The sequence below is a fragment of the Marmota marmota genome, unplaced genomic scaffold (genome assembly GCF_001458135.2).
Source record: "Marmota marmota marmota unplaced genomic scaffold, marMar, whole genome shotgun sequence".
In the NCBI taxonomy this organism is placed as follows: domain Eukaryota; kingdom Metazoa; phylum Chordata; class Mammalia; order Rodentia; family Sciuridae; genus Marmota; species Marmota marmota.
Window position 1 is genome coordinate 33,735,088 of NW_025999900.1, and position 20,040 is coordinate 33,755,127.

General features: G+C 40.8%; 1 protein-coding gene and 2 pseudogenes across 1 annotated transcript; 1 reads left to right on the forward strand and 2 right to left on the reverse strand.

Moving 5' to 3' along the window:
• Window positions 1–1,426: 1,426 nt before the first annotated feature.
• On the reverse strand, window positions 1,427–1,950 carry LOC125615264 (annotated as a pseudogene).
• A 2,892-nt stretch (window positions 1,951–4,842) lies between these two features.
• LOC107143867 lies at window positions 4,843–10,352 on the reverse strand (annotated as a pseudogene).
• A 3,372-nt stretch (window positions 10,353–13,724) lies between these two features.
• Window positions 13,725–17,487, forward strand: LOC107143878 (granzyme B-like). Its single transcript, XM_048798444.1, has 6 exons — window positions 13,725–13,774; window positions 14,329–14,387; window positions 15,411–15,558; window positions 16,056–16,191; window positions 16,346–16,612; window positions 17,228–17,487. The coding sequence occupies exons 1-6, from the start codon at window positions 13,725–13,727 to the stop codon at window positions 17,387–17,389; spliced, it is 822 nt and encodes a 273-aa protein (XP_048654401.1). The 3' UTR covers window positions 17,390–17,487.
• Window positions 17,488–20,040: the final 2,553 nt, after the last annotated feature.

The window sequence follows — 20,040 nt, forward strand, 5'->3', positions numbered from 1 at the left end:
AAGGTACACTCATACATTTCTGGTGGGACTGCAACTTGGTGTAACCATCCAGAAAGCAGTATGGAGATTCATTAGAAAACTTGGAATGGAACCACCATTTGACCCAGCTTGGTCTATACCCTTGGTCTATACTCCTTGGTCTATACCCAAAGGATTTAAAATCAGCATACTATAGTGACACAGCCACATCAAAGTTTATAGCAGGTGAATTCCCAACAGCTAAACTGTGGAACCAACCTAGATGCCCACCAATAGAAGAATGGATAAAGATAATGTAGTGTATATATATAATGAATTATTATTCAGCATTAAAAGGGAATAAAGTTATTTGCAGGTAAATGGATGAAGATGGAGAATATCATGCTAAGCAAAATAAGCCAATCTCAAAAAAACCAAAGGCCAAATGTTTTCTCTGATAAGTGGATGCTGATCCATAATGGGGGGGGGGGGGGAAAAATGGAGAAACTTTGGACTGGGCAAAGGAGAGGATTAGGAGGAGAGAGGATATAGTGCAGGAAAGATGGTAGAATGAGACCTATTACCCTAAGTACACATACAATTGCACAAATGTTGCAACTCTACATCGTGTACAATCAGAGAAATGACAAACTATGCTCTATTTGTGTACAATGAATTGAAATGCATTCAGCTGTCATGTATAACTAATTAGAACAAATTTTAAAAAGTTTTTAAAAAGACTATATATAAAGAAAACATCAAAGATCCAAACCAAAAACAGACATAGTTTAGTAAATGAATTCAGCAATTTGAAAGATACAAGATTAGTTGTGTTTCTATATACCAGCAATGTGTATGATAGAAAAAGGAAATTTGGAAAACAATTCTATTGATGAGAACATACAAAAGAACAAAACACCTAAAACTAAATTTCACCAAATAAATGAAAAAATTTACACTGAAAACTACAGCGCATTGCTGAAATAAAATAAAGAAGATCTAATTAAAAGGACAGACACATCTATGTTCACAGACTGAAAGACAATATTGGTAAATGGCAATACTCTATGAAAATTCCAGTGGCTTTTTGTTTTCTCAAATGGAAAAGACAATGCAATGGAATTGCGAGAATCCCCAAAAAGCGCTAAGGCTGTAGCTCAGTGGCAGAGCACTTGCCTAGCATGTGTGAGGCACTGGGTTTGATCCTCAGGACCACATAAAAATAAACAAATAAAATAAAGTCATTTTGTCAATCTACAAACTACAACTACAAAAAATAAAATAAAAATTAATCCCAAGAGGCAAAAACCATATTGACAATGAAAAAAAGTTAAAAGACTTCCATTTCTCAATTTCAAAACTTACAAATTATAGTAATCAAAACATGGTGGTACTGGCATAAAGAGAGACACATGGACCAATGGAATGGAATTGAGAGTTCAGAAATAACCAGTTTATAGCCAATTGATTTTTTTCCTCCAAGCAGATTTATTTAACCTAACAAAATTTTATATACAAAGTGATCTGGACATGCTGCTTCAAAACATGATCCTTATTAATATCCTGATACATTGGTTAAAAAGCAACTTAATCTAAAATAAATAGAAAAGTACCCAATGCATATTCAATGAATGGCTTAATCAGTGCAACTTAACTAGTTTTGTAAGATGATTAACATAGTAGGATTGAGTCCCTGTGACAGGCTGCTGGAAAACTGATGAGAGACATCAAGAGGCCATTTTGTGCACTGCCACAGTGATGCCATTATGATTTTGGATCATAATGTTCCCATTATCTGATTCTAGGCAAACCACAGGAATATCAGTGGGGTCAGAGGTTAGCTTAGCTGCTTGTTGGGCAAGAACAGATATAACCCCAGCATGTTCATCTGAAAGAGTCCCACTGACAGCCCAGATTAAGTCCTTGTGAATCTGTGCACAGGACTCCAACAATGGACGGATCCTCCAAGTGCTGCTCCAAAGTCGCCTCCATCCGCTAGAAGCCCACCTCGGCGCAGGACACCGCAGTGCATCCGGTCTTCGGCCGCCAATTGATTTTTAATAAAAGTGGTCAAGGAAGTCTTCACCATTCATGAAGAAAGAATAATATCTTCGACAAATGGAACTGAGACACATGGACAACCACAGGCAAAAGAATATGGTGGACCTCCATCTCATTCCGTGCTTCATAATCAAATCAAAATAGATCAACAGCCTATATAATAGTTAAAAACATAAAACTCTTAGAAGAAATCCTCAGGGAAATCTTCACGCCCTTCTGATTTGACAATGGATTCTTGGGTCTGACACCAAAAGAATAAACAAACCATGAAATAAATAAGTTGGACTTCACAAAAATCTTTTGTATTAAATGACAGTGTTGAGAAAAATGAAAAGACAACCAGCAGAAAGGGAGAAAATGCTTAAAAATCACATATCTTAAAATAGTTTGGTATCCATGACATATGAAGAACTCTGATAACTCAACAATGAAACACCAAACAATGTAATATTTTAAATGGGCCTAGGGCTTGAGTTAACATCTTTCCAAAGAAGATATGCAAATGAACACTCAAAAAGGGGCACAATATTATTAGTCATGAAGGAAATGAAAATCAAAAACCAAAGTGTCACCCCACTTCACACCACTACAACAAGTATAATAACAATAGCAATTGGCAAGTATGTGGAGAAATAGGTACCCTCATATATTGTGGGTTGGAATGTAAAACAGTGCAGCTACTGTGGATAATGCTTTGGTTCCTAAAGAGTTTCAACATTGGATTACCATATGACCCAGAAATTCCATTCCTAGATATGTATCCAAGAGAAAGAAAGAAAAACATATTGGGCAACAGAAATTTGTAAACAAATGTTTATCTCTGAATTAACCATAACAGTCAGAATGTAGAAACAATATGAATGCTCATCAAGAGATGAATGAATAAATTGTGGTGTAACACAATAGTCATAGGATAGAATAAATACCAATACATGCTGTGGCTTGGATGGATCTCAGCACACTATTCTAAGTGAAAGAAGCCAGGCCCAATAGATACATACATGATTCCAATTCTATGAAATATCCAGAATATGCAAATCCATAGAGATTGAAACAGTAGTGGTTGCCAGGGGCGGTGTGGGGGATGGTAGAGTAAAGGGGAAAGTGGAGTGACTGACAGGCTACAGAGTGTCCTGGGCTGATGAGAAACTTGGAATTACAGAGAGGTTGTGGTTTGCACATTTTGAAACCATGAAATGTCACCGAAATTATACACATTTTTTCTTTGTTTGTTTGCTCTAATTAGTTATATATGACAAAGAATGCACTTTAACACATCATACATAAATGTAAGATAACTTCTCATTCTTTTGATTGTACATGATGTAAAATCTCACTGGTCAGGTAGACCTATATGTACATAGGGTAATAATGTCTGGTTCATTCTACTATCCTTCCTAGTGCCATACCTACCCACTCCCTTTAGTCCACTCTGCCTTATAGGAAATAACTCTGTTCTTCCCTAGGTTCCCCTGACACATACTTATTGTGAATTATCATCTACATATCAGAGAAAACACTCTGGTTTTGGTCTTTTAGGTTTGGCTTATTTCACTTAGTACAATATTCTCCAGCTTTATCCATTTACCAGCAAATGCCATCATTTCATTCTTCTTGAAGGTCGAGTAAAATTCTACTGGATATATACACCACATTTTCTTTATCCATTCACCTGTTGAAGGACATCTAGGTTGGTTTCATAGTTTAGCTATTGTGAGTTGAGCTGCTATAAATACTGATGTGGCTGCATTGCTGTAGTATTCTGATTTTAAGCCCTTTGTATAAACCAAGGATGGCCGAGTCAAAGGTGATTCCATTTCCAGTTTTCTGAGAAATATTCACACCACTTTCCATAATGGTTGCACCAGTTTGCAGTCCCACCAGTAATGTATGAGTGTACCTTTTCCCCCACATCCTCGCCAACATTCATTGTTGCTTGTAATGTGCAGGTTGAAATTGTACACTTTTAAGTGATTAATTTGTATATTATATTAATTTCACCTCAATATTTATTTATTTTTCTGCAGTGCTGGGAATCAAAGTCAGGGCTTCATACATGCTAGGCAAACACTGTACCACTAAGGTACACCTCCAGATCCAAACCTAAATGGTTTTTAAATAGGCCATACCAATGCTTAGCATAATACATTTTTGAATTAAAAAATGAAGATATTACATGAGAAAAAATGTGTTAGATCATAGAAGACATTAAAGGTAATTATCAATGTATGGTAAGAAATCAGGTAATTTTAATTCATTTGCTTAAGCTATTTATAAATCTTACAACATTAAGAATTAAATGCATATAAATTTTTAACAACTAGGAAAAAGATACTATGGAAATATTAACTGTTTTTTTTTTTCCACTATTAGGGATTGAACTCAGGGCCCTGCATGTGCACAGACTCTACCAATGAGCTACATCTCTAGCACTGTTTATTTTTTTTACTTGTACTAATTAGTTATACATGGCAGTAGAATGCACTTATATACTTTGATGTTTCATACATAGATGGGATATAATTTCATTTATCTGAATTTACGTATTGTAGAATCACATTGGTCATACAGTCACAATAATGGATGTTTCATTCTACTATTTTTCTTATCCCCATATCCCCTGCCTTCCCCTCCTTTCACTTCCCTCTACCTAATCTATGGTAACGCTATTTTTTTTACATTACAATTCTTATTACACATATATACCACACTTTTTATATTTCTCTTTGTATATAAAGTGTGTTGACATCCAATTCAAGTCTTCATACATGTAGTTTGTATGATGATGACCATCATATTCCACCATCCTTGTTACTCCCCTACCTCCTCCCTTTCCCTCCCACCCCTCTTCCCTATCTTGAATTCATCTATTCTTCCCATGCTCTCCCTCCCAATCCCACTATGAGTCAACCTCCCTATATCAGAGAAAACATTCAGTATTTGTTTTCTTGGGATTGGATGACTTCACTTAGCATTATCTTCTCCAACACCATCCATTTACCTGCAAATGCCATGGTTTTGTTCTTTTTTAATGCTAAATAAAATTCCATTGTGTATATATACCACATTTTTTTATCCATTCATCCACTGAAGGGCATCTAGGTTGGCTCCACAGTTTAGCTCTTGTTAATTGGGCTGCTATAAACATTGATGTGGCTGTGACCCTGTAGTATGCTGTTTTTAAGTCCTTTGTGTAGTGTCCGAGGAGAGGGATAGCTGGGTCAAAAGTGGTTCCATTCCCAGATTTCTAAGGAATCTCCATACTGCTTTCGATACTGGCTGCACCAATTTGCATTCCCACCAGCAATGTATGAGGGTATCTTTTTCCCCACATCCTCTCCTATGCTTATTGTTGTTTGTCTTCATAATAGCTGCCATTCTGACTGGAGTGAGATGATATCTTAGAGTGGTATTGATTTGCATTTTTCTGATTGCTAGAATTTATGAGAATTTTTTCATATGTTTATTAATTGATTGTATATCCTCTTCTGAGAAGTGTCTGTTCAGGTCCTTAGCCCATTTGTTAATTGGGTTATTTGTCTTTTTTGGTGTTTAGCTTTTTGAGTTCTTCATATACCCTAGAGATTAGTGCTCTAATTGATGTGTGAGGTAAAAATTTGCTCCCAGGATGTAGAGGTAGGCTCTTTGTTCGCCTCACAGACTGTTTCTTTTTCTGAAAAGAAACTTTTTAGTTTGATTCCATCTCATTTATTGATTCTTGGTTTTAATTTTTGCGCTATAGGAGTCTTATTAAGGAAATTGGGGCCTAATCCCACATGATGACGATTAGGACCTAATTTTTCTTCTATTAGATGCAGAGTCTCTGGTTTTAATTCCTAGGTCCTTCATCCATTTTGAGTTAAGTTTTGTGCATGGTGAGAGATAGGGGTTTAATTTCATTTTGTTGCATATGGATTTCCAATTTTCCTAGCATCATTTATTGAAGATGCTATCTTTTCTCCAGAGCATGTTTTTGGCACCTTTGTCTAATATAAGATAATTGTAATTTTGTGGATTAGTCTCTGTGTCCTCTATGCTGTATCATTGGTCTACCAGTCTGTTTTGGTGCCAATACTATTATGTTTTTGTTACTATTGCTCTGAAGTATAGTTTAAGGTCTGGTATAGTGATACCACCTGCTTCACTCTTCCTGCTCAGGATTGCTTTAACTATTTTGGGTCTCTTATTTTTACAGTTGAATTTCTTGATTGCTTTTTCTATTTCTATGAGGAATGACATTGAGATTTTGATTGGAATTGCATTAAATCTATATAGTGCTTTTGGTAGTATGGTCATTTTGATAATATTAATTCTGCCTATCCAAGAGCAAAGTAGATCCTTCCATTTTCTAAGGTATTCTTTTATTTCTTTCTTTAGGGTTCTGCAGTTTTCATCATATAGTTCTTTCACCTCTTTTGTTAAGTTGATTCCCAAGTATCTTATTTTTTTTTTGAGGACATTGTGAATGGGGTGGTTTTCTCATTTCCTTCTCAGAGGATTTGTCACTGATATATAGAAATGCCTTTGATTTATGGTTGTTGATTTTATATCCTGATACTTTGCTGAATTCATTTACTAGTTCTAGAAGTTTCTGGTGGAATTTTTGGGGTCTTCTAGGTATAGAATCATATTGTCAACAAATAGAGATAATTTCTTTTTTTTTCCTATACATATCCCCTTAATTTCTTTCGTCTAATTGCTCTGGCCAGTGTTTCAAGAACTATGTTAAATAGAAGTGGTGAAAGAGGGCATCCCTGTCTTGTTCCAGATTTTAGAGGGAATGCCTTCAATTTTTCTCTGTTTAGAATGATGTTGGCCTGAGGCTTAGTGTAGGTAGCCTTTATGATATTGAGATATGTTCCTGTTATCCCTAGTTTTTCTAGTGTCTTGAGCATAAAGGGGTGCTGTATTTTGTCAAATGATTTTTCTGCATCTATAGAGATGATCATATGATTCTTATCTTTAAGTCTATTGATGTGATGAATTACATTTATTGATTTCCATATATTGAACCATCCTTGCATCCCTGGGATGAATCCCATTTGAGCATGCTGCACAATCTTTTTGATGTGTTTTTGTATTCTATTTGCCAGAATTTTATTGAGAATTTTTGCATCTATGTTCATTAGAGATATTGGTCTGAAGTTTTCTTTCTTTGAAGTGTCTTTTTCTGGTTTTGGAATCAGGGTGATGTTGGCCTCATAGAATGAGTTTGGAAGTGCTCCTTCTTTTTCTATTTCCTGAAATAAATTGAAGAGTATTGGTATTAGTTCTTTTTTAAAGGTCTCGAAGAACTCAGCTGTGTATCCATCTGGTCCTGGGCTTTTCTTCATTGGTAAACTTTTGATGGCTTCTTCTATTTCCTTGCTCAATATTGGTCTGTTTAAGTTGTGTATATCTTCCTGACTCAATCTAGGCAGATCATATGACTTAAGAAATTTGTTGATGCCTTCAATGTCTTCTATTTTCTTGGAGTATAAGGTTTCAAAATAATTTTTAATTATCTTCTATATTTCTGTAGTGTCTGTTGTGATATTTCCTTTTTTGCCACATATGCTGGTAATTGGAGTTGTCTCTCTCCTTCTCTTCATTAGCATGGCTAAGGGTCTGTTAATTTTATTTATTTTTTCAAAGAACCAACTTTTAGTTTTGTCATTTTTTTCAATTGTTTCTTTTGTTTCAAGGTAATTGATTTCTCCTCTAATTTTAGTTATTTCTTGACTTCTACTGCTTTTGCTGCTGATTTGTTCTTCTTTTTCTAGGGCTTTGAGATGTAGTGTGAGGTCATTTATTTGTTAACTTTTTCTCCTTTTAAGGAATGAGCTCCATGCACTGAATTTTCCTCTTAGTACTGCTTTCATAGTATCCCAGAGATTTCAATATGTTGTGTCTGTGTTCTCATCTACCTCTCAGAATTTTTTAATCTCCTCCTTTATATCTTCTGTAACCCATTGTTCATTCAGTAGCATATCGTTAAGTCTCTATATAATGCATAAAGTTTTCTTTTTTATTTTGTTGTTGATTTCCAATTTCATTCCATTATGATCTGATAAAATACATGGTACTATCTCTACTTTTTTGTATTTGCTAAGAGTTGCTTTGTGACATAGTATATGGTCTATTTTAGAGAAGGATCCATGTACTGCTGAGAAGAAAGTGTATCTGCTTGATGCTGACTCAAATATTTTATATATGTCAGTTAAATCTAAGTTATTAATTGTGTTATTGAGCTCTATAGTTTCTTTATTCAACTTTTTTTGGATGATCTATCCAGTGGTGAGAGAGGTGTGTTAAAGTCACCCATGATTATTGTGTTGTGCTCAATTTGACTCTAGAATTTGAGAAAAGTTTATTTGATGAACATAGCTGCACCTTTGTTTGGGGCATATATATTTACGATTGTTATGTCTTGTTGGTGTTTGGTTCCCTTGAGCAGTATGTAATGTCCATCTTTATCCCTTTTGATTAACTTTGGCTTGAAGTCTACTTTATTTGATATGAGGATGGAAACCCTTGCTTGCTTCCATAATCCACTGAGTGGTAGATTTTTCCCAACCTTTCACCTTCAGTCTGTGTATGTCTTTTCCTAGCAGATGAGTATCCTGGAGGCAGCATATTGTTGGATCTTTTTTTTTTAATCCAATCTGCTAGCCTATGTCTTTTGATTGGTGAGTTTAAGCTATTAACATTTAGGGTTACTATTAGACATGGTTTTTGTTTCCAGCCATATTTGTTTATTTCTCTTTTTTAATTTGACTTGGTTTTCCTCTTAGATTAGTTTTTCCTTTAGTGTGCTACTTCCCTCTGCTGGTTTTCATTGTTGTTTTCCATTTCCTTTTCATGAAATATTTAGTCAAGGATGTTTTGTAGTGCCGGTTTTCTAGCTATAATTTTTTTTAACTTTTGTTTATCGTGGAAGGTTTTTATTTCATCTTCGAATTTGAAGCTTAATGTTGTTGGATACAAGATTCATGGTTGGCACCCATTATCTTTCAGAGCTTGAAAAATGTTGTTCCAGTATCTTCTAGCTTTCAGGGTCTGTGTTGAAAAATCTGCTGTTATCCTAATTGGTTTACCCCTATATGTAATCTGATTCCTTTCTCTTGTGGCTTTTAAAATTCTCTCCTTATTCTGTATGTTGGTCATTTTTATTATAATGTGTCTTGGTGTGGATCTATTGTGATTTTGTACATTCGGTGTCCTGTAGGTTTCTTGGATATAGATTTCTGTTTCATTCTTCATGTCTGGAAAGTTTTCTGACAATACTTTTTTTGGGGGGGTACCAAATTTCTTTATTTGAAGGAATGGTACAAATTAAAGAACATAAGTGGATGTTTTGGTACAACTTATAGAAAAGGTAAAGGTAACCCCAACATGCATGCACTGCCTTGGTGACCAGGTAAGTCACTTCCACTGCTATGGGAAAATCAGCCTAAGGTTTAGCTCTCATTATCACTTTCTCCCAGGGTATGCTTGTCAAAGAAATACTCTGCCATACCAGATTCTGGGGCTCCCATCTTGCCCAAGTTGGTTACATGGTCACTCAATTCTTTGATGTATGTCACCTACTCATTCAGGTAATGAGTCTCAATGAAGTCACACAAGTGGGGGTCATTTTTGTCAGTGGCCAGTTTGTGCAGTTCCAGAAGTGACTGTTCACACTTTTCTCCGAGTGCAAAGCACACTCCATTGCATTGAGCCCACTCTCCCAGTCATCACGATCTGGTTTCTTGATATCCTGAAGGAAAATTCGGCCACCTCCTTTGTTCTGCAGCTTCATCAGTTTCTCGGCATGTTCCCTCTCCTCATAAGATTGGTGAAGAAAATATTTGGCAAAGCTCTTCAAAGCCACATCATCACGGTCAAAGTAGTAAGACATGGACAGACATAGGAGGCACAGAGATCCAGGTTGATCTGGTGGTAGTTCTGGTACACCTGCAAGGGGGACATGGTAGTCATGGTGGGGGCTGAGGAGAGGTGCAGCGCTGGAGTGGCAGCCAAGGCCTTGGGTGGTCCGAGGGCGCTGTGAAGAGGGGGTGAAGGACTGCGGCCCGAGCAGCCAGCCGGGGTGGGGGTCAAGCGCCGGATTCTATCCAAGCACTGTTGAAGCAGGAAATAATATATCTCTTCTGATATTATTTCATTGAACAGCTTGCTCATTCCTTTGATTTGGACCTCTATGCCTTCCTCTTCCCCATAATTTAAAAATTTGGTCTTTTTATGCTATCCCATATTTCTTGGATGTTCTGCTTGTGGTTTCTTATCACTTTCACTGTGCTGTCTACGTTCTTTTCAATATGATATAATTTATCTTCAATATTGATGTCCTTCATTATTGATGGTCTACTCTATTGGTGATGCTCTCATTTGAGTTTTTAATTTGGTTTAATATTTTCTTCATTTCAAGGATTTCTGATTGGTTTTTTTGTATAACCTCTATCTCCCTGTTGAGTTGATCTTTGGCTTCTTGGATTTGTTTATGTAGCTCATTGTCAAAGTGATCTTTTTCTGCCTGTATTTGTTGTCTAATGTTTTCTTGAGACCCCAAAACAATTTATTCATGTATATCCTGAAGTCTTTCTCTGTAATTCTTTCTGCTGTAGCTGTCAATTGTTCTAATGATGTGTTGTCCTGAATTATTTGTGGTACTTTCTTCCCTTGTCTTTTCATGTTGCTCGTGTTTATTTTTTTTTCCCCTGCTGTATGTGACTGGTGTGTTGTTGTTTTTACTCTATAGATTTGTAGTGCTCTTGTATTGTTCCAAGATCCCTCCTTTGTGGGGAAGGACAATGTTAACAGATCCTAATATCATCAGTACATCACCTATGAACAAATTATTGTTATTAAGACATTTCTATTTAGTCTAAATGTCCAAAAATGTTGGATTCAATTATTATTTAAAATATAATCAGTAGTTTCATAAAATTTTCTGGTGGCAGACAGTGAACTGGGTGATGGGCATAGGACAATATGCTAAGTGGGAAAGATATGAGGGTTAATTTACCTTAGGAAATTTGAAGGAGAACTCTAATGAAGAGGATTAGAGGCCGGGGAATAGATAGGAGGTAATTTAAGGTAGACAAGTACATGGGAGGACAGTAGAGTACATAAAAACAGACACACATATGTATTTAGAAAATTAAAGATTGTTAAAATAGTAAAGTTTGGAGGGTATAAGAAGAAGAAAGAAGAGAAAAGGGGAAAGAAAAAAAGGGAAAAGAGAGATAGAAGAAAAAGAAAAGAGAATAATAATAAAAATTTTTAAATAAGTAAATAAAAACCAACAACAGCAAACAAAACTCTTAGAATTCCATTTCCTTTCTGCTTCTCTTCTCTTCCAGTAGGTGGAGTTGTCTTAACCAGGGTGAGAGGATTTGAGCCCCCACCCCCACCCCTCCCTCTATTTTCTCCCTCTTCTGCCTGGAGCTTCCCAATCCTGGTTTCTCTGATTTGCTTCAGGTTTTCCACTCTTAAGTCACTAGATCCCTTCCCTCCTTTGCTTATCAGGTCTCAACTGCGGTACTTCTCACTCTGGGCTCGCACCAGATGGGCGGTACCCTAGTTGCACTGTGCTCCAGCTCCCATTCAGCTGAGAGAGGTTTTTGAGCTGGGTAGTCACTGTGCTGAGTAATGGCCTCTGGGGAGGGAGGAAGGGGGAAACCAGGTGCCGGTTCAAATAGAGGTCTGTGCTGATAGCCAGTGCTCCCATTCCCATTTAGCAGCTACTGGTTTTTGCACTGGATAGTCACTGTGCTGAGTAATCACAACTGGGGAGGGGGGAGGGGGAGGAAGTTGGGAACCAGGTACCTGTTAAAACAGAAATCCCCACTGATAGCCACGCCCACCAAAAAATGGCGAGAGGGGTTTTCCGAGATGGAGTCGGTCTGTCTCTAGCCCTGGGGTGTCTGGTAAGGTGGGGAGAGCTGGGATAGTTTTGTGCTATGGCTAGATTGCAGCCTTGTGGCCTGTGTGGGAGCAATGCGCAGCTGATTAAGTGTTTCTTTTACTCTACTTGAGTGCCATGTGTGCGCTAGAACTGCTGTCTTTGGGTCTGGAGTCTTACTGGAACATAGAGGCTCTGATTTACATGTAGTTGGTCACAGATCTGATGTATTCTATGAAAAATCCGCTGTGTAGGGGTCCTGGTACATGCTCTGAGATGTTGTATTCCATCTAGGTGAGGCCTTGTGGAGATGCCGCCTGACTATTTTCTTGGTTTAATTCCACAGAGCAGCCAGAAACAGTACCCCCTCTATTCTGCCATCTTGGATCCCCCTTCCAATCCTGTTTATTTTGAGACAGAGTCTCACTAAAATGCCCAGGCTGTCCTCAAAACTTGTAATCCTCCTGCCTCAGCCTCCCATGTACCTGAGAATAACAGATTTTTTTTAAGCATTAAGACAATGTTTAAGCTGTAGGTTTGAGGATAAAAGGAAATTTCATTACATGTACAGTATTGTCCCAAGTAGAATACACTGCTTAACTTTGAACATATGTCTGTGGGAGACAGGAAAATATGTGTTACTTTTCCTTTCTACTTTCTAAATTTACTTAATGACACATAATAACCACAATCAGACAGGTAATTTATTTTTTAAATGCTTGCTGTTGGGCACATAAAGTTTCGTTTAAAAGCAAAGCTTTTAATAAATGTAGATGGTTTTCCACTGACAAGAAGGATGCCTACACTGGAATCACTCATTTTGAAACTTAACGTTCTGCCTAGAAAGATTGTAAAATGCAGAGAACACAAAGATGGAATCTTAATTCACCAGAATCTAACAATTTCAAGACATAGTTAACTCTTTAACAACATCGGTTTGAACTGGATAGGTCCACTTGGATGTGGACTTTGGCGGGATGGATTTGTGAAAATTTTTAAAAAGAAAAAGGAACTTTATAGCCTAGACTATTGAGAAAAATTAAGAAAAGGGTATGTCATAAATGCATTTTATGATTTTCTATAATTAAATATGCATAAATCTATTATAAAAGTTAAAATTTATCAAAACTCACACACATAATCACAGATCATACACAATGCCATTCAGTGGAGAGAAAGGCAAAAAAAAAAGTGAATAAGCTGCATTAAATCTTACTGCATGAATGAACTGCAGCACATCCTCATCCACTGCAGTAATTTCATAGCCATCTCCAGTTACTGTTGCTGTGAGCTCCCATGTTGTAATTCTTTAAAAGCCCCTGTGATGCTGATCATCTCCAGGTGTGCTCCACACTTTCAAAGGTGGACAGTAATTAGTTGTTCTTGTAACAGACCTGAGAATGGGCTCAGCTAGAAGCAATCCTTCACTTCCAGTGGAGTATGAACATTGGCATTACCAGTGTCTACTGTGAGACTTCTGTCAAGAGCTTCCCTCTCTGGCCAAACATACGGAGGACTAAAAGGACAATTATTGTCATTTGGCTGCCCAGCTTGCTTTCTCATGTCACATTGTATTAGTGACCTGACTATCTTTTAGGATATCAGCCCTCTTTTATCCTTAGTTCAATTGGTTTGGGTGGAACCTACCCCAGTCTACTGAGAAGTAGGAGTAACCTGGCTGAGGTCAATCAGAGGATTCAACTCTTTGAGCCTTAGCAACTTGTTAATTTAGGCCAGTGAATGTTCAGTGTGAAAATTTTGCTTGAAACATTGAGATGAGAGGTGGACTCTATCACACTGAGTTTTGATAATTAAATGAGAGATGTATAAAACTGCCCTGGAAAGAAGCCATGATGATGAACGATTTGCAAGGTAGGATTAGACGGTGGTAGATGTGCCTTGTTACTGACTATTCCTCACTCTACTATGGCACTCCAAAAACTGTTCCCTGATCATCTTCTACCAGGTCAGGGAAAGGAGACACATCTCCAACATGCTTGGTCCTACTATAAGAAATGGAGGCACATCTGCTAAATGCATGTCTGCTGCAAAAATTACACTACTGAGCTTAGCAGCATGGCATGGAGACCATGAATGGTTGTATCACTGGGAACCCAGAATGCTTCACTGACCAATACTACATCCTACAGTCTCCACCTTATGCTCTTGGGTTCCCATTCTGAGCTGGAATAGGTGGGGCACTCTGAGTCATCAGCACTGGGTACTGATGTGGTCACTGCCTGATTCTCACACAACCACTCAAAAGACGTCATCAGGCCAGGCAGTGAGGGTAGGGAGCTTTCATAGAAAGCCTTCTATTATAAAGCACCTTAAGAATAGAAACACAAGATCAAGGAACCCACTCCATCTTTTTCTGCCCCTGAGGACTAAAAGAGAATAAAAGGAAGCTCCACAAGCCCTCCTAGGAAGATACATTTGCGCCTGCTCCTGTTGGCCTTCTTTCTGCCTCCCAAGGCAAGGACAGGTGAGTGACCATCCCCTCTCTCAGAGGTCCAACCCTGAACCACAGCTGGCACAGAATTCCTGTCCCTTCTGCACACCCCCGATCCATCCTTCTACCCAGAGCCTTCTGAATCCCAGTTCCAGCCCCACTGCAGAACCCCAAGAGAGACACTGGGTAAGCTAGCAACAGGAACATAGGGGGCAGGAGTCTGATTTGGAGAAGAGCCAGTGGATTCAGTCCCCTGTCTAGACACCATCCTGGTCATCTGGAAAGTGGGGTTTGGCTACAAGTGCACCCAGAGGGTGGAAGGGAGAAAATGTTCAATACTCCTAGAAAGGGGCAGAGTGAGTCTGACACCTGTGTCTGGGGTGAGACAGGTGCACCCCTTGCCAACTGCTTAGAAGAGAACTCTAGAGCCCAGGTGACCCCAGAAATCATGGAATCACTGTCCTCAGAATACTTCCTTTGCTCAGGTCCCAAGCCACTCCATCCCTTTCACAAACTCTGTTTCTCTTCCCAGACCTCTGGTGACTCCCCTGTTTTCTAGTAGGAGCCACTGTAGCAGACACTAATTTCTCTGCTTTCCAGAACCCCAGCAGCACTGCCCTACCAACCCTCACCCAGAGACAAACTGGAGCCATTCTTTTGTGCATCCCATGGGCTACACGTCAGGCCTAGGAAATAGGACTGAACAACATCTGGAGTAAACTGAAGTCCTGTCCATTAGCAAGCAGCCACTGTCCTAGGCATCACAGCACTCAGGAGGGCTTCAGAAATTGCTGGAAGCAGAAAGCTCCCCTGGGATTTGATTGTCCCTAGAAATGTATGCTGAACTCCACCTATGAAAGGAAGAAGAATTCATAGACCAACACCTGCTTTCCTTCCCGTTCTCAGAAGAGGAAGTTGAGGCCCACTTCCTCAGCCCCTGCCCAGACTCAGATCATCCCAGGTTCCCAAATGTCCCCCCTGGATCTAGAGGCATGAAACAGATGCCCACCTGATGGATTCAGTGGGTGCACACAAGCAGGGTGACTTTTCCTTCAGGGGAGATCATCGGGGGACATGAATCGAAACCCCACTCCCGCCCCTACATGGCCTATCTTGAGTTTGTTGCTCAGGGTGTATGGAAGAAGTGTGGTGGGTTCCTGATAAGAGAAGACTTTGTGCTGACGGCCGCTCACTGCTTAGGAAGGTGAGGACCAGAAAATAGCCCAGACCCTCCTGCAAATATTACACAGAGACCTCTGCCTCTTTCTCAGTAGAAAAATGGACACCTGGGAGAATATGTGCAGGAGATGCCTTTAGGGGTGAAAAAGAAAGAGGATGGGCCAAGTCCTATGAACAGCAAGGCAGGTGACTCTGGAGGCACTACTGAGTAAGAAAGACCAGAGTGGCCAAGCCTGCCATATCAAGAGCTGGGAACATGCTTTTAAATGACAATGAAAACTAAAAAAAAAAAAATTGTATGTGTTTTCCTGGGCATGATTGAGTCCTGAGAACCTATGGCTTCAGAAATCTCCTCAACTGATAAGAAACAGAGGGCACTGTCACTCAACCCAAGGTCTCCTCTCCTATCTGCTCCCCCTCAGCTACAGCTCTGCCCTGCCCTGCTGTAGCCTGCTCTTCACAGCTCCTAGATGTATTCTTTATGACTCCACATCACCCATGACCACTGCACTCTCTATGCAGGCCAATGAATGTCACCCTGGGGGCACACAACATTAAGAATCTGGAGAAGACCCAGCAGGTCATCCCAGTGAAAAGAACCATCCCCCATCCAGACTATGACGATCATTACTTCTACAATGACATCATGTTATTGCAGGTATGTCCCCCTCCCAGCTGCCTCTGCCCTCCCTAGTACAGGTGCTACCCTCCCACCATGACCCTGCCCTTTTACTCACTTGCACCCTGGCCATCATGGTGTCTAGGCCCAGAGGCCCTTGTCTGAACTGGACACTTTTTCTTCTCCCCCATAGCTAGAGAAAAAAGCCAAGTTGAATGCAGCTGTGCAGCCTATCAAGCTGCCCAGGGGCAAGGACAAGGTGAAGCCTGGGAAGGTGTGTCTTGTGGCTGGCTGGGGGAGAGTGTCCCCAAATGGCAAATGCTCCAACACACTGCAGGAGGTAAAGCTGAAAGTACAGAAGCACCAGGTGTGCGAGCGCGAGGAATTCTTAAAAGAGTACTACAAGAGTAGCATCCAGATATGTGCGGGAGATCCAAAGGAAAACAAGGCTTCCTTTAAGGTGAGATTGAGTGTCTGTCTCTCTTGGCTCTGAGGAGAGGGGTGTTTGGGGGAAGATCTGGGGCCTGGAGACCAGGCAGCATGAGCCTCCCTCACCCAGTTGGCTGTGATTTCTCCCTGGAAAGAGAAGAAGGGAGCAGCTGGGAGTACCTAGGGCCTGCATTGAATGATGCCTGCCTGGAAAGCTGAGCTTGCAGTGCTCCACACTGCCTCAGCTCACAGGCATTAGAGACCTGTGCACCTATGTGTGCAGTTGCTCTCACTAAGTGGCTCCTCGGTGCTGGCACCCACCCTGGTCCCTGGGCTCATCCTCCATTCGGGTGTCTGTGCCACTCACCTGCTTCCACAACCTTGAACAATGCAACAGTGGACCCTCACACTTTCATAGGAAGATGACCCAGAACCTGGGGATCAGGACAGAGGCTGACCCCGGGAGGGAGGTGAAGTAATAACAATGTCCACAGTCAGAACATATCAGCTGAGGGCCCTTAGAGTCCTGCAGAGTCCTCTGAATGCAGACCCTACAGGTCGTCCTTGTCTACAAGAGGGCTTGAGATGGCAGGAAGGATCCAACTAGGAGAATACAGGCTCAGCCCTCCCTCTTCTCTCTTCACAGGGGGACTCTGGAGGCCCTCTTGTGTGTAACCATGTGGCCCAAGGAATTGTCTCTTATGGAAATAAAAATGGGACACCTCCTCGTGTCTACACCAAAGTCTCCAGATTTCTACAGTGGATAAAGGAAACCATGAAAAGACACCAACTGCAGGAGACAAACTAAGGCACCTATGGGACTAATCTTCTGTCCAGAAACTGAGTCTAGAATCACCCTGGAGGAGGTGCCCAGAACTGAATAAATGTCTCTTAGCCATGTGGGAAGGCTGGTTTCTTCTTTATTCACTGGCCTTCATTCACAGGGTCTGTGTGCCAGGCAGCCAATGACACAGTTCTCCTACCTGCTGCTTTTCCCTCATCTTTCTCCCTCAACAACTTCCTAAACCCCACACAAAGCTGTGACCCAGCTCCTTCCCACCTACTCCAGTATTTCCGGGGCTTGCCTTTCTGCCAGTGTTGGAGCTGGGCACCACCAGGAGAAATTTTGGATGGCTGTTGTCCTGGGTCTCATGGTGAGTTTTCTACCTCCTTCCTTGTATGAGGGGACAGAAAGGAAGGGGAGAGCACCATGGGTCCTGGAGGCCAGGTAGGCACAACTGAGGTCACTGCTCAAGGACATGGTCCTACCTCCTGGGCACAGGAAGGTCCCTTCTAAACAGGATATTTCTCTTCCCCAGGTTTATCCTTAAGAGGGACAGTCCTTGAATAGCCCCTCATTCTCACATGGAATTACATTCCTTCCCTGCCCTCCTCTGAGTTCAGGGTCCACCTTCACCTCCAACTTCATGGCTGCCCATTCTTCTCCATCCCTGCTCATATTCTATCAACTCCTCTCCAGATCAGACTGATCTGGGCTGCTTCCTTACTCAAATCCCTCCACCTAGGACTCCCAGATCCCCGTGGGGTTCCATCAGGCCTTTCCATTGGGGTGCCAGCCCAGCTCATGCCCTGGCAGAGAGGGGACATCATAAGAACCAGGGCAGTGCTGGCACCAGGCAGGGCCCATGGAGGACCTGGCTGGCAGGATCTCTCTCCAGAACACTTGGTCCTTCTTTCACTTGGGCACAGCTAAAGCAACCCCTCACTTTCAGATTGGTGTTCTCCCATGTGCTCAGGGTCCACTGGCCACCTGATCACTCAGCAGCCTAAGCCACTTTCAGCCTTTCCCTCTTGGTCACTGCCAGCCTATAGCCTGAGACTCCCTGCTAGTCTTCTAGGCTATATCAGTTGTATAAGTTCCATAAAAGACTGCCTTTCTGCAGAAGGACTGTGAAACACAGCTTTTCCCAGCAATCACACTCATTGAGCACTTCATAATGGCCAGAACTTGGGGATACACCATTAAAACAGTAATAGACCCAAGTGGAAAGAACAGTGTTGAAGACTTTCTAAATTGTCCTGCTCCATCTGTAATGCCAGATTTGTGGGGCCCCAATAGACCTCCAGGAGCCGAATCTGATGCAATCACACAAGAGTCTTTATTGCAAGCTCCAGCCTGGACTCACAACTGTTTCCAATGCAGTGGTCCCAGGGAATGAATCCCTGTCCTTTGTTCAGTGATATTTTGTAGGTTTTGGGGTGTACTCTATGCATCACAACATCACACAGCAAATCATTCCATACTGCAGGTAAATCAAACAACAACTCTTAACATTGATTAGCACATTCACTGATGGGAACAAGTTGGGTAGGGGTGATTGGTTAGTACAAGAGGGGGATTCCTTTGAACTGATTGGTTTAAGCCACAGGGGTGTATGTGCTAAACTACATGGTTTCCCAACATGTTATCAGCCACCATAAACTACTGGGGGGTCATCTGGAATCCCAGGCATTTTCCCTGTCTCATGCTGATTGGAGGTTGCTATGGGGTTGCTATGGGTCCTCACCTAGCATAATTAAGTCAGGGACACTTGGCGCTGCATATCTCTTGTTATTTATAGACAAACAACTCAGAATGGTGGGTATGTGCTTAGGAGTGCTCTGTTGGTTTTTCCAGGGACAAGGGTCATGCCCCCTTCCTTGGACAGGCTTTGAGATAGAAACTGTTTTCAAAAATGGAGTCACATCAGTTTCTCACATCCTCACTATCTGTCTATAAGGTATAGACCTATGTGAGAAATACATTAGAATTCAGAATTCATATCTTAGTTTTATTTCTAGTTACAGGCAATATGAATACAATATTGCATGATGCTCTAGGACAAAGACTATGAAATTTGGAAGTGACGTTCATCATTTAGTTTGTGGATGTGAAGCTGCTGAACTATTCACCAGAGCATCCTTTTTAGGAGAGAGGGCAACAAATAGGGAAGGAGATTACCAGGGCAACCTTACTTTGATTTGTTTTCAAAGAAGCAGATATAAATGCCAGTGTACAGATTCACATTGAAGGAGACACACACATGCAGTTGGACTGCTCAGAAACATAATACCTGTCATTACTGCACCCCTGCCATACAGAACAACATGAATCAGGGAGACTCCTGGGGCCTGGGAAAGTGGAAACATGGCTCTAATATTCAGACCATCATGGTTACTGCTCCCATCCATGTCCCCAGTGCCACCTGGAAGTCTCTTTGATGGGAAGTTCCTGTCTTGGAGATAACAGATACAGTGTGTAACTTTTTGTTAAATAAAGGTATTCCTATGTGGGGCTAACCCCACAGCCCTGGATTAGGGTCTGTTCATTGATTTGAGGCACAGGAAGTTTAGCACAAGTTCTAGCTCTAGATTAATGTCCCCTTGTCCCAAGCACATACCACTTTACACTCCTTTGTCACATGAAGTAAAATCTACACCTTCAATTTTGTAACTCTC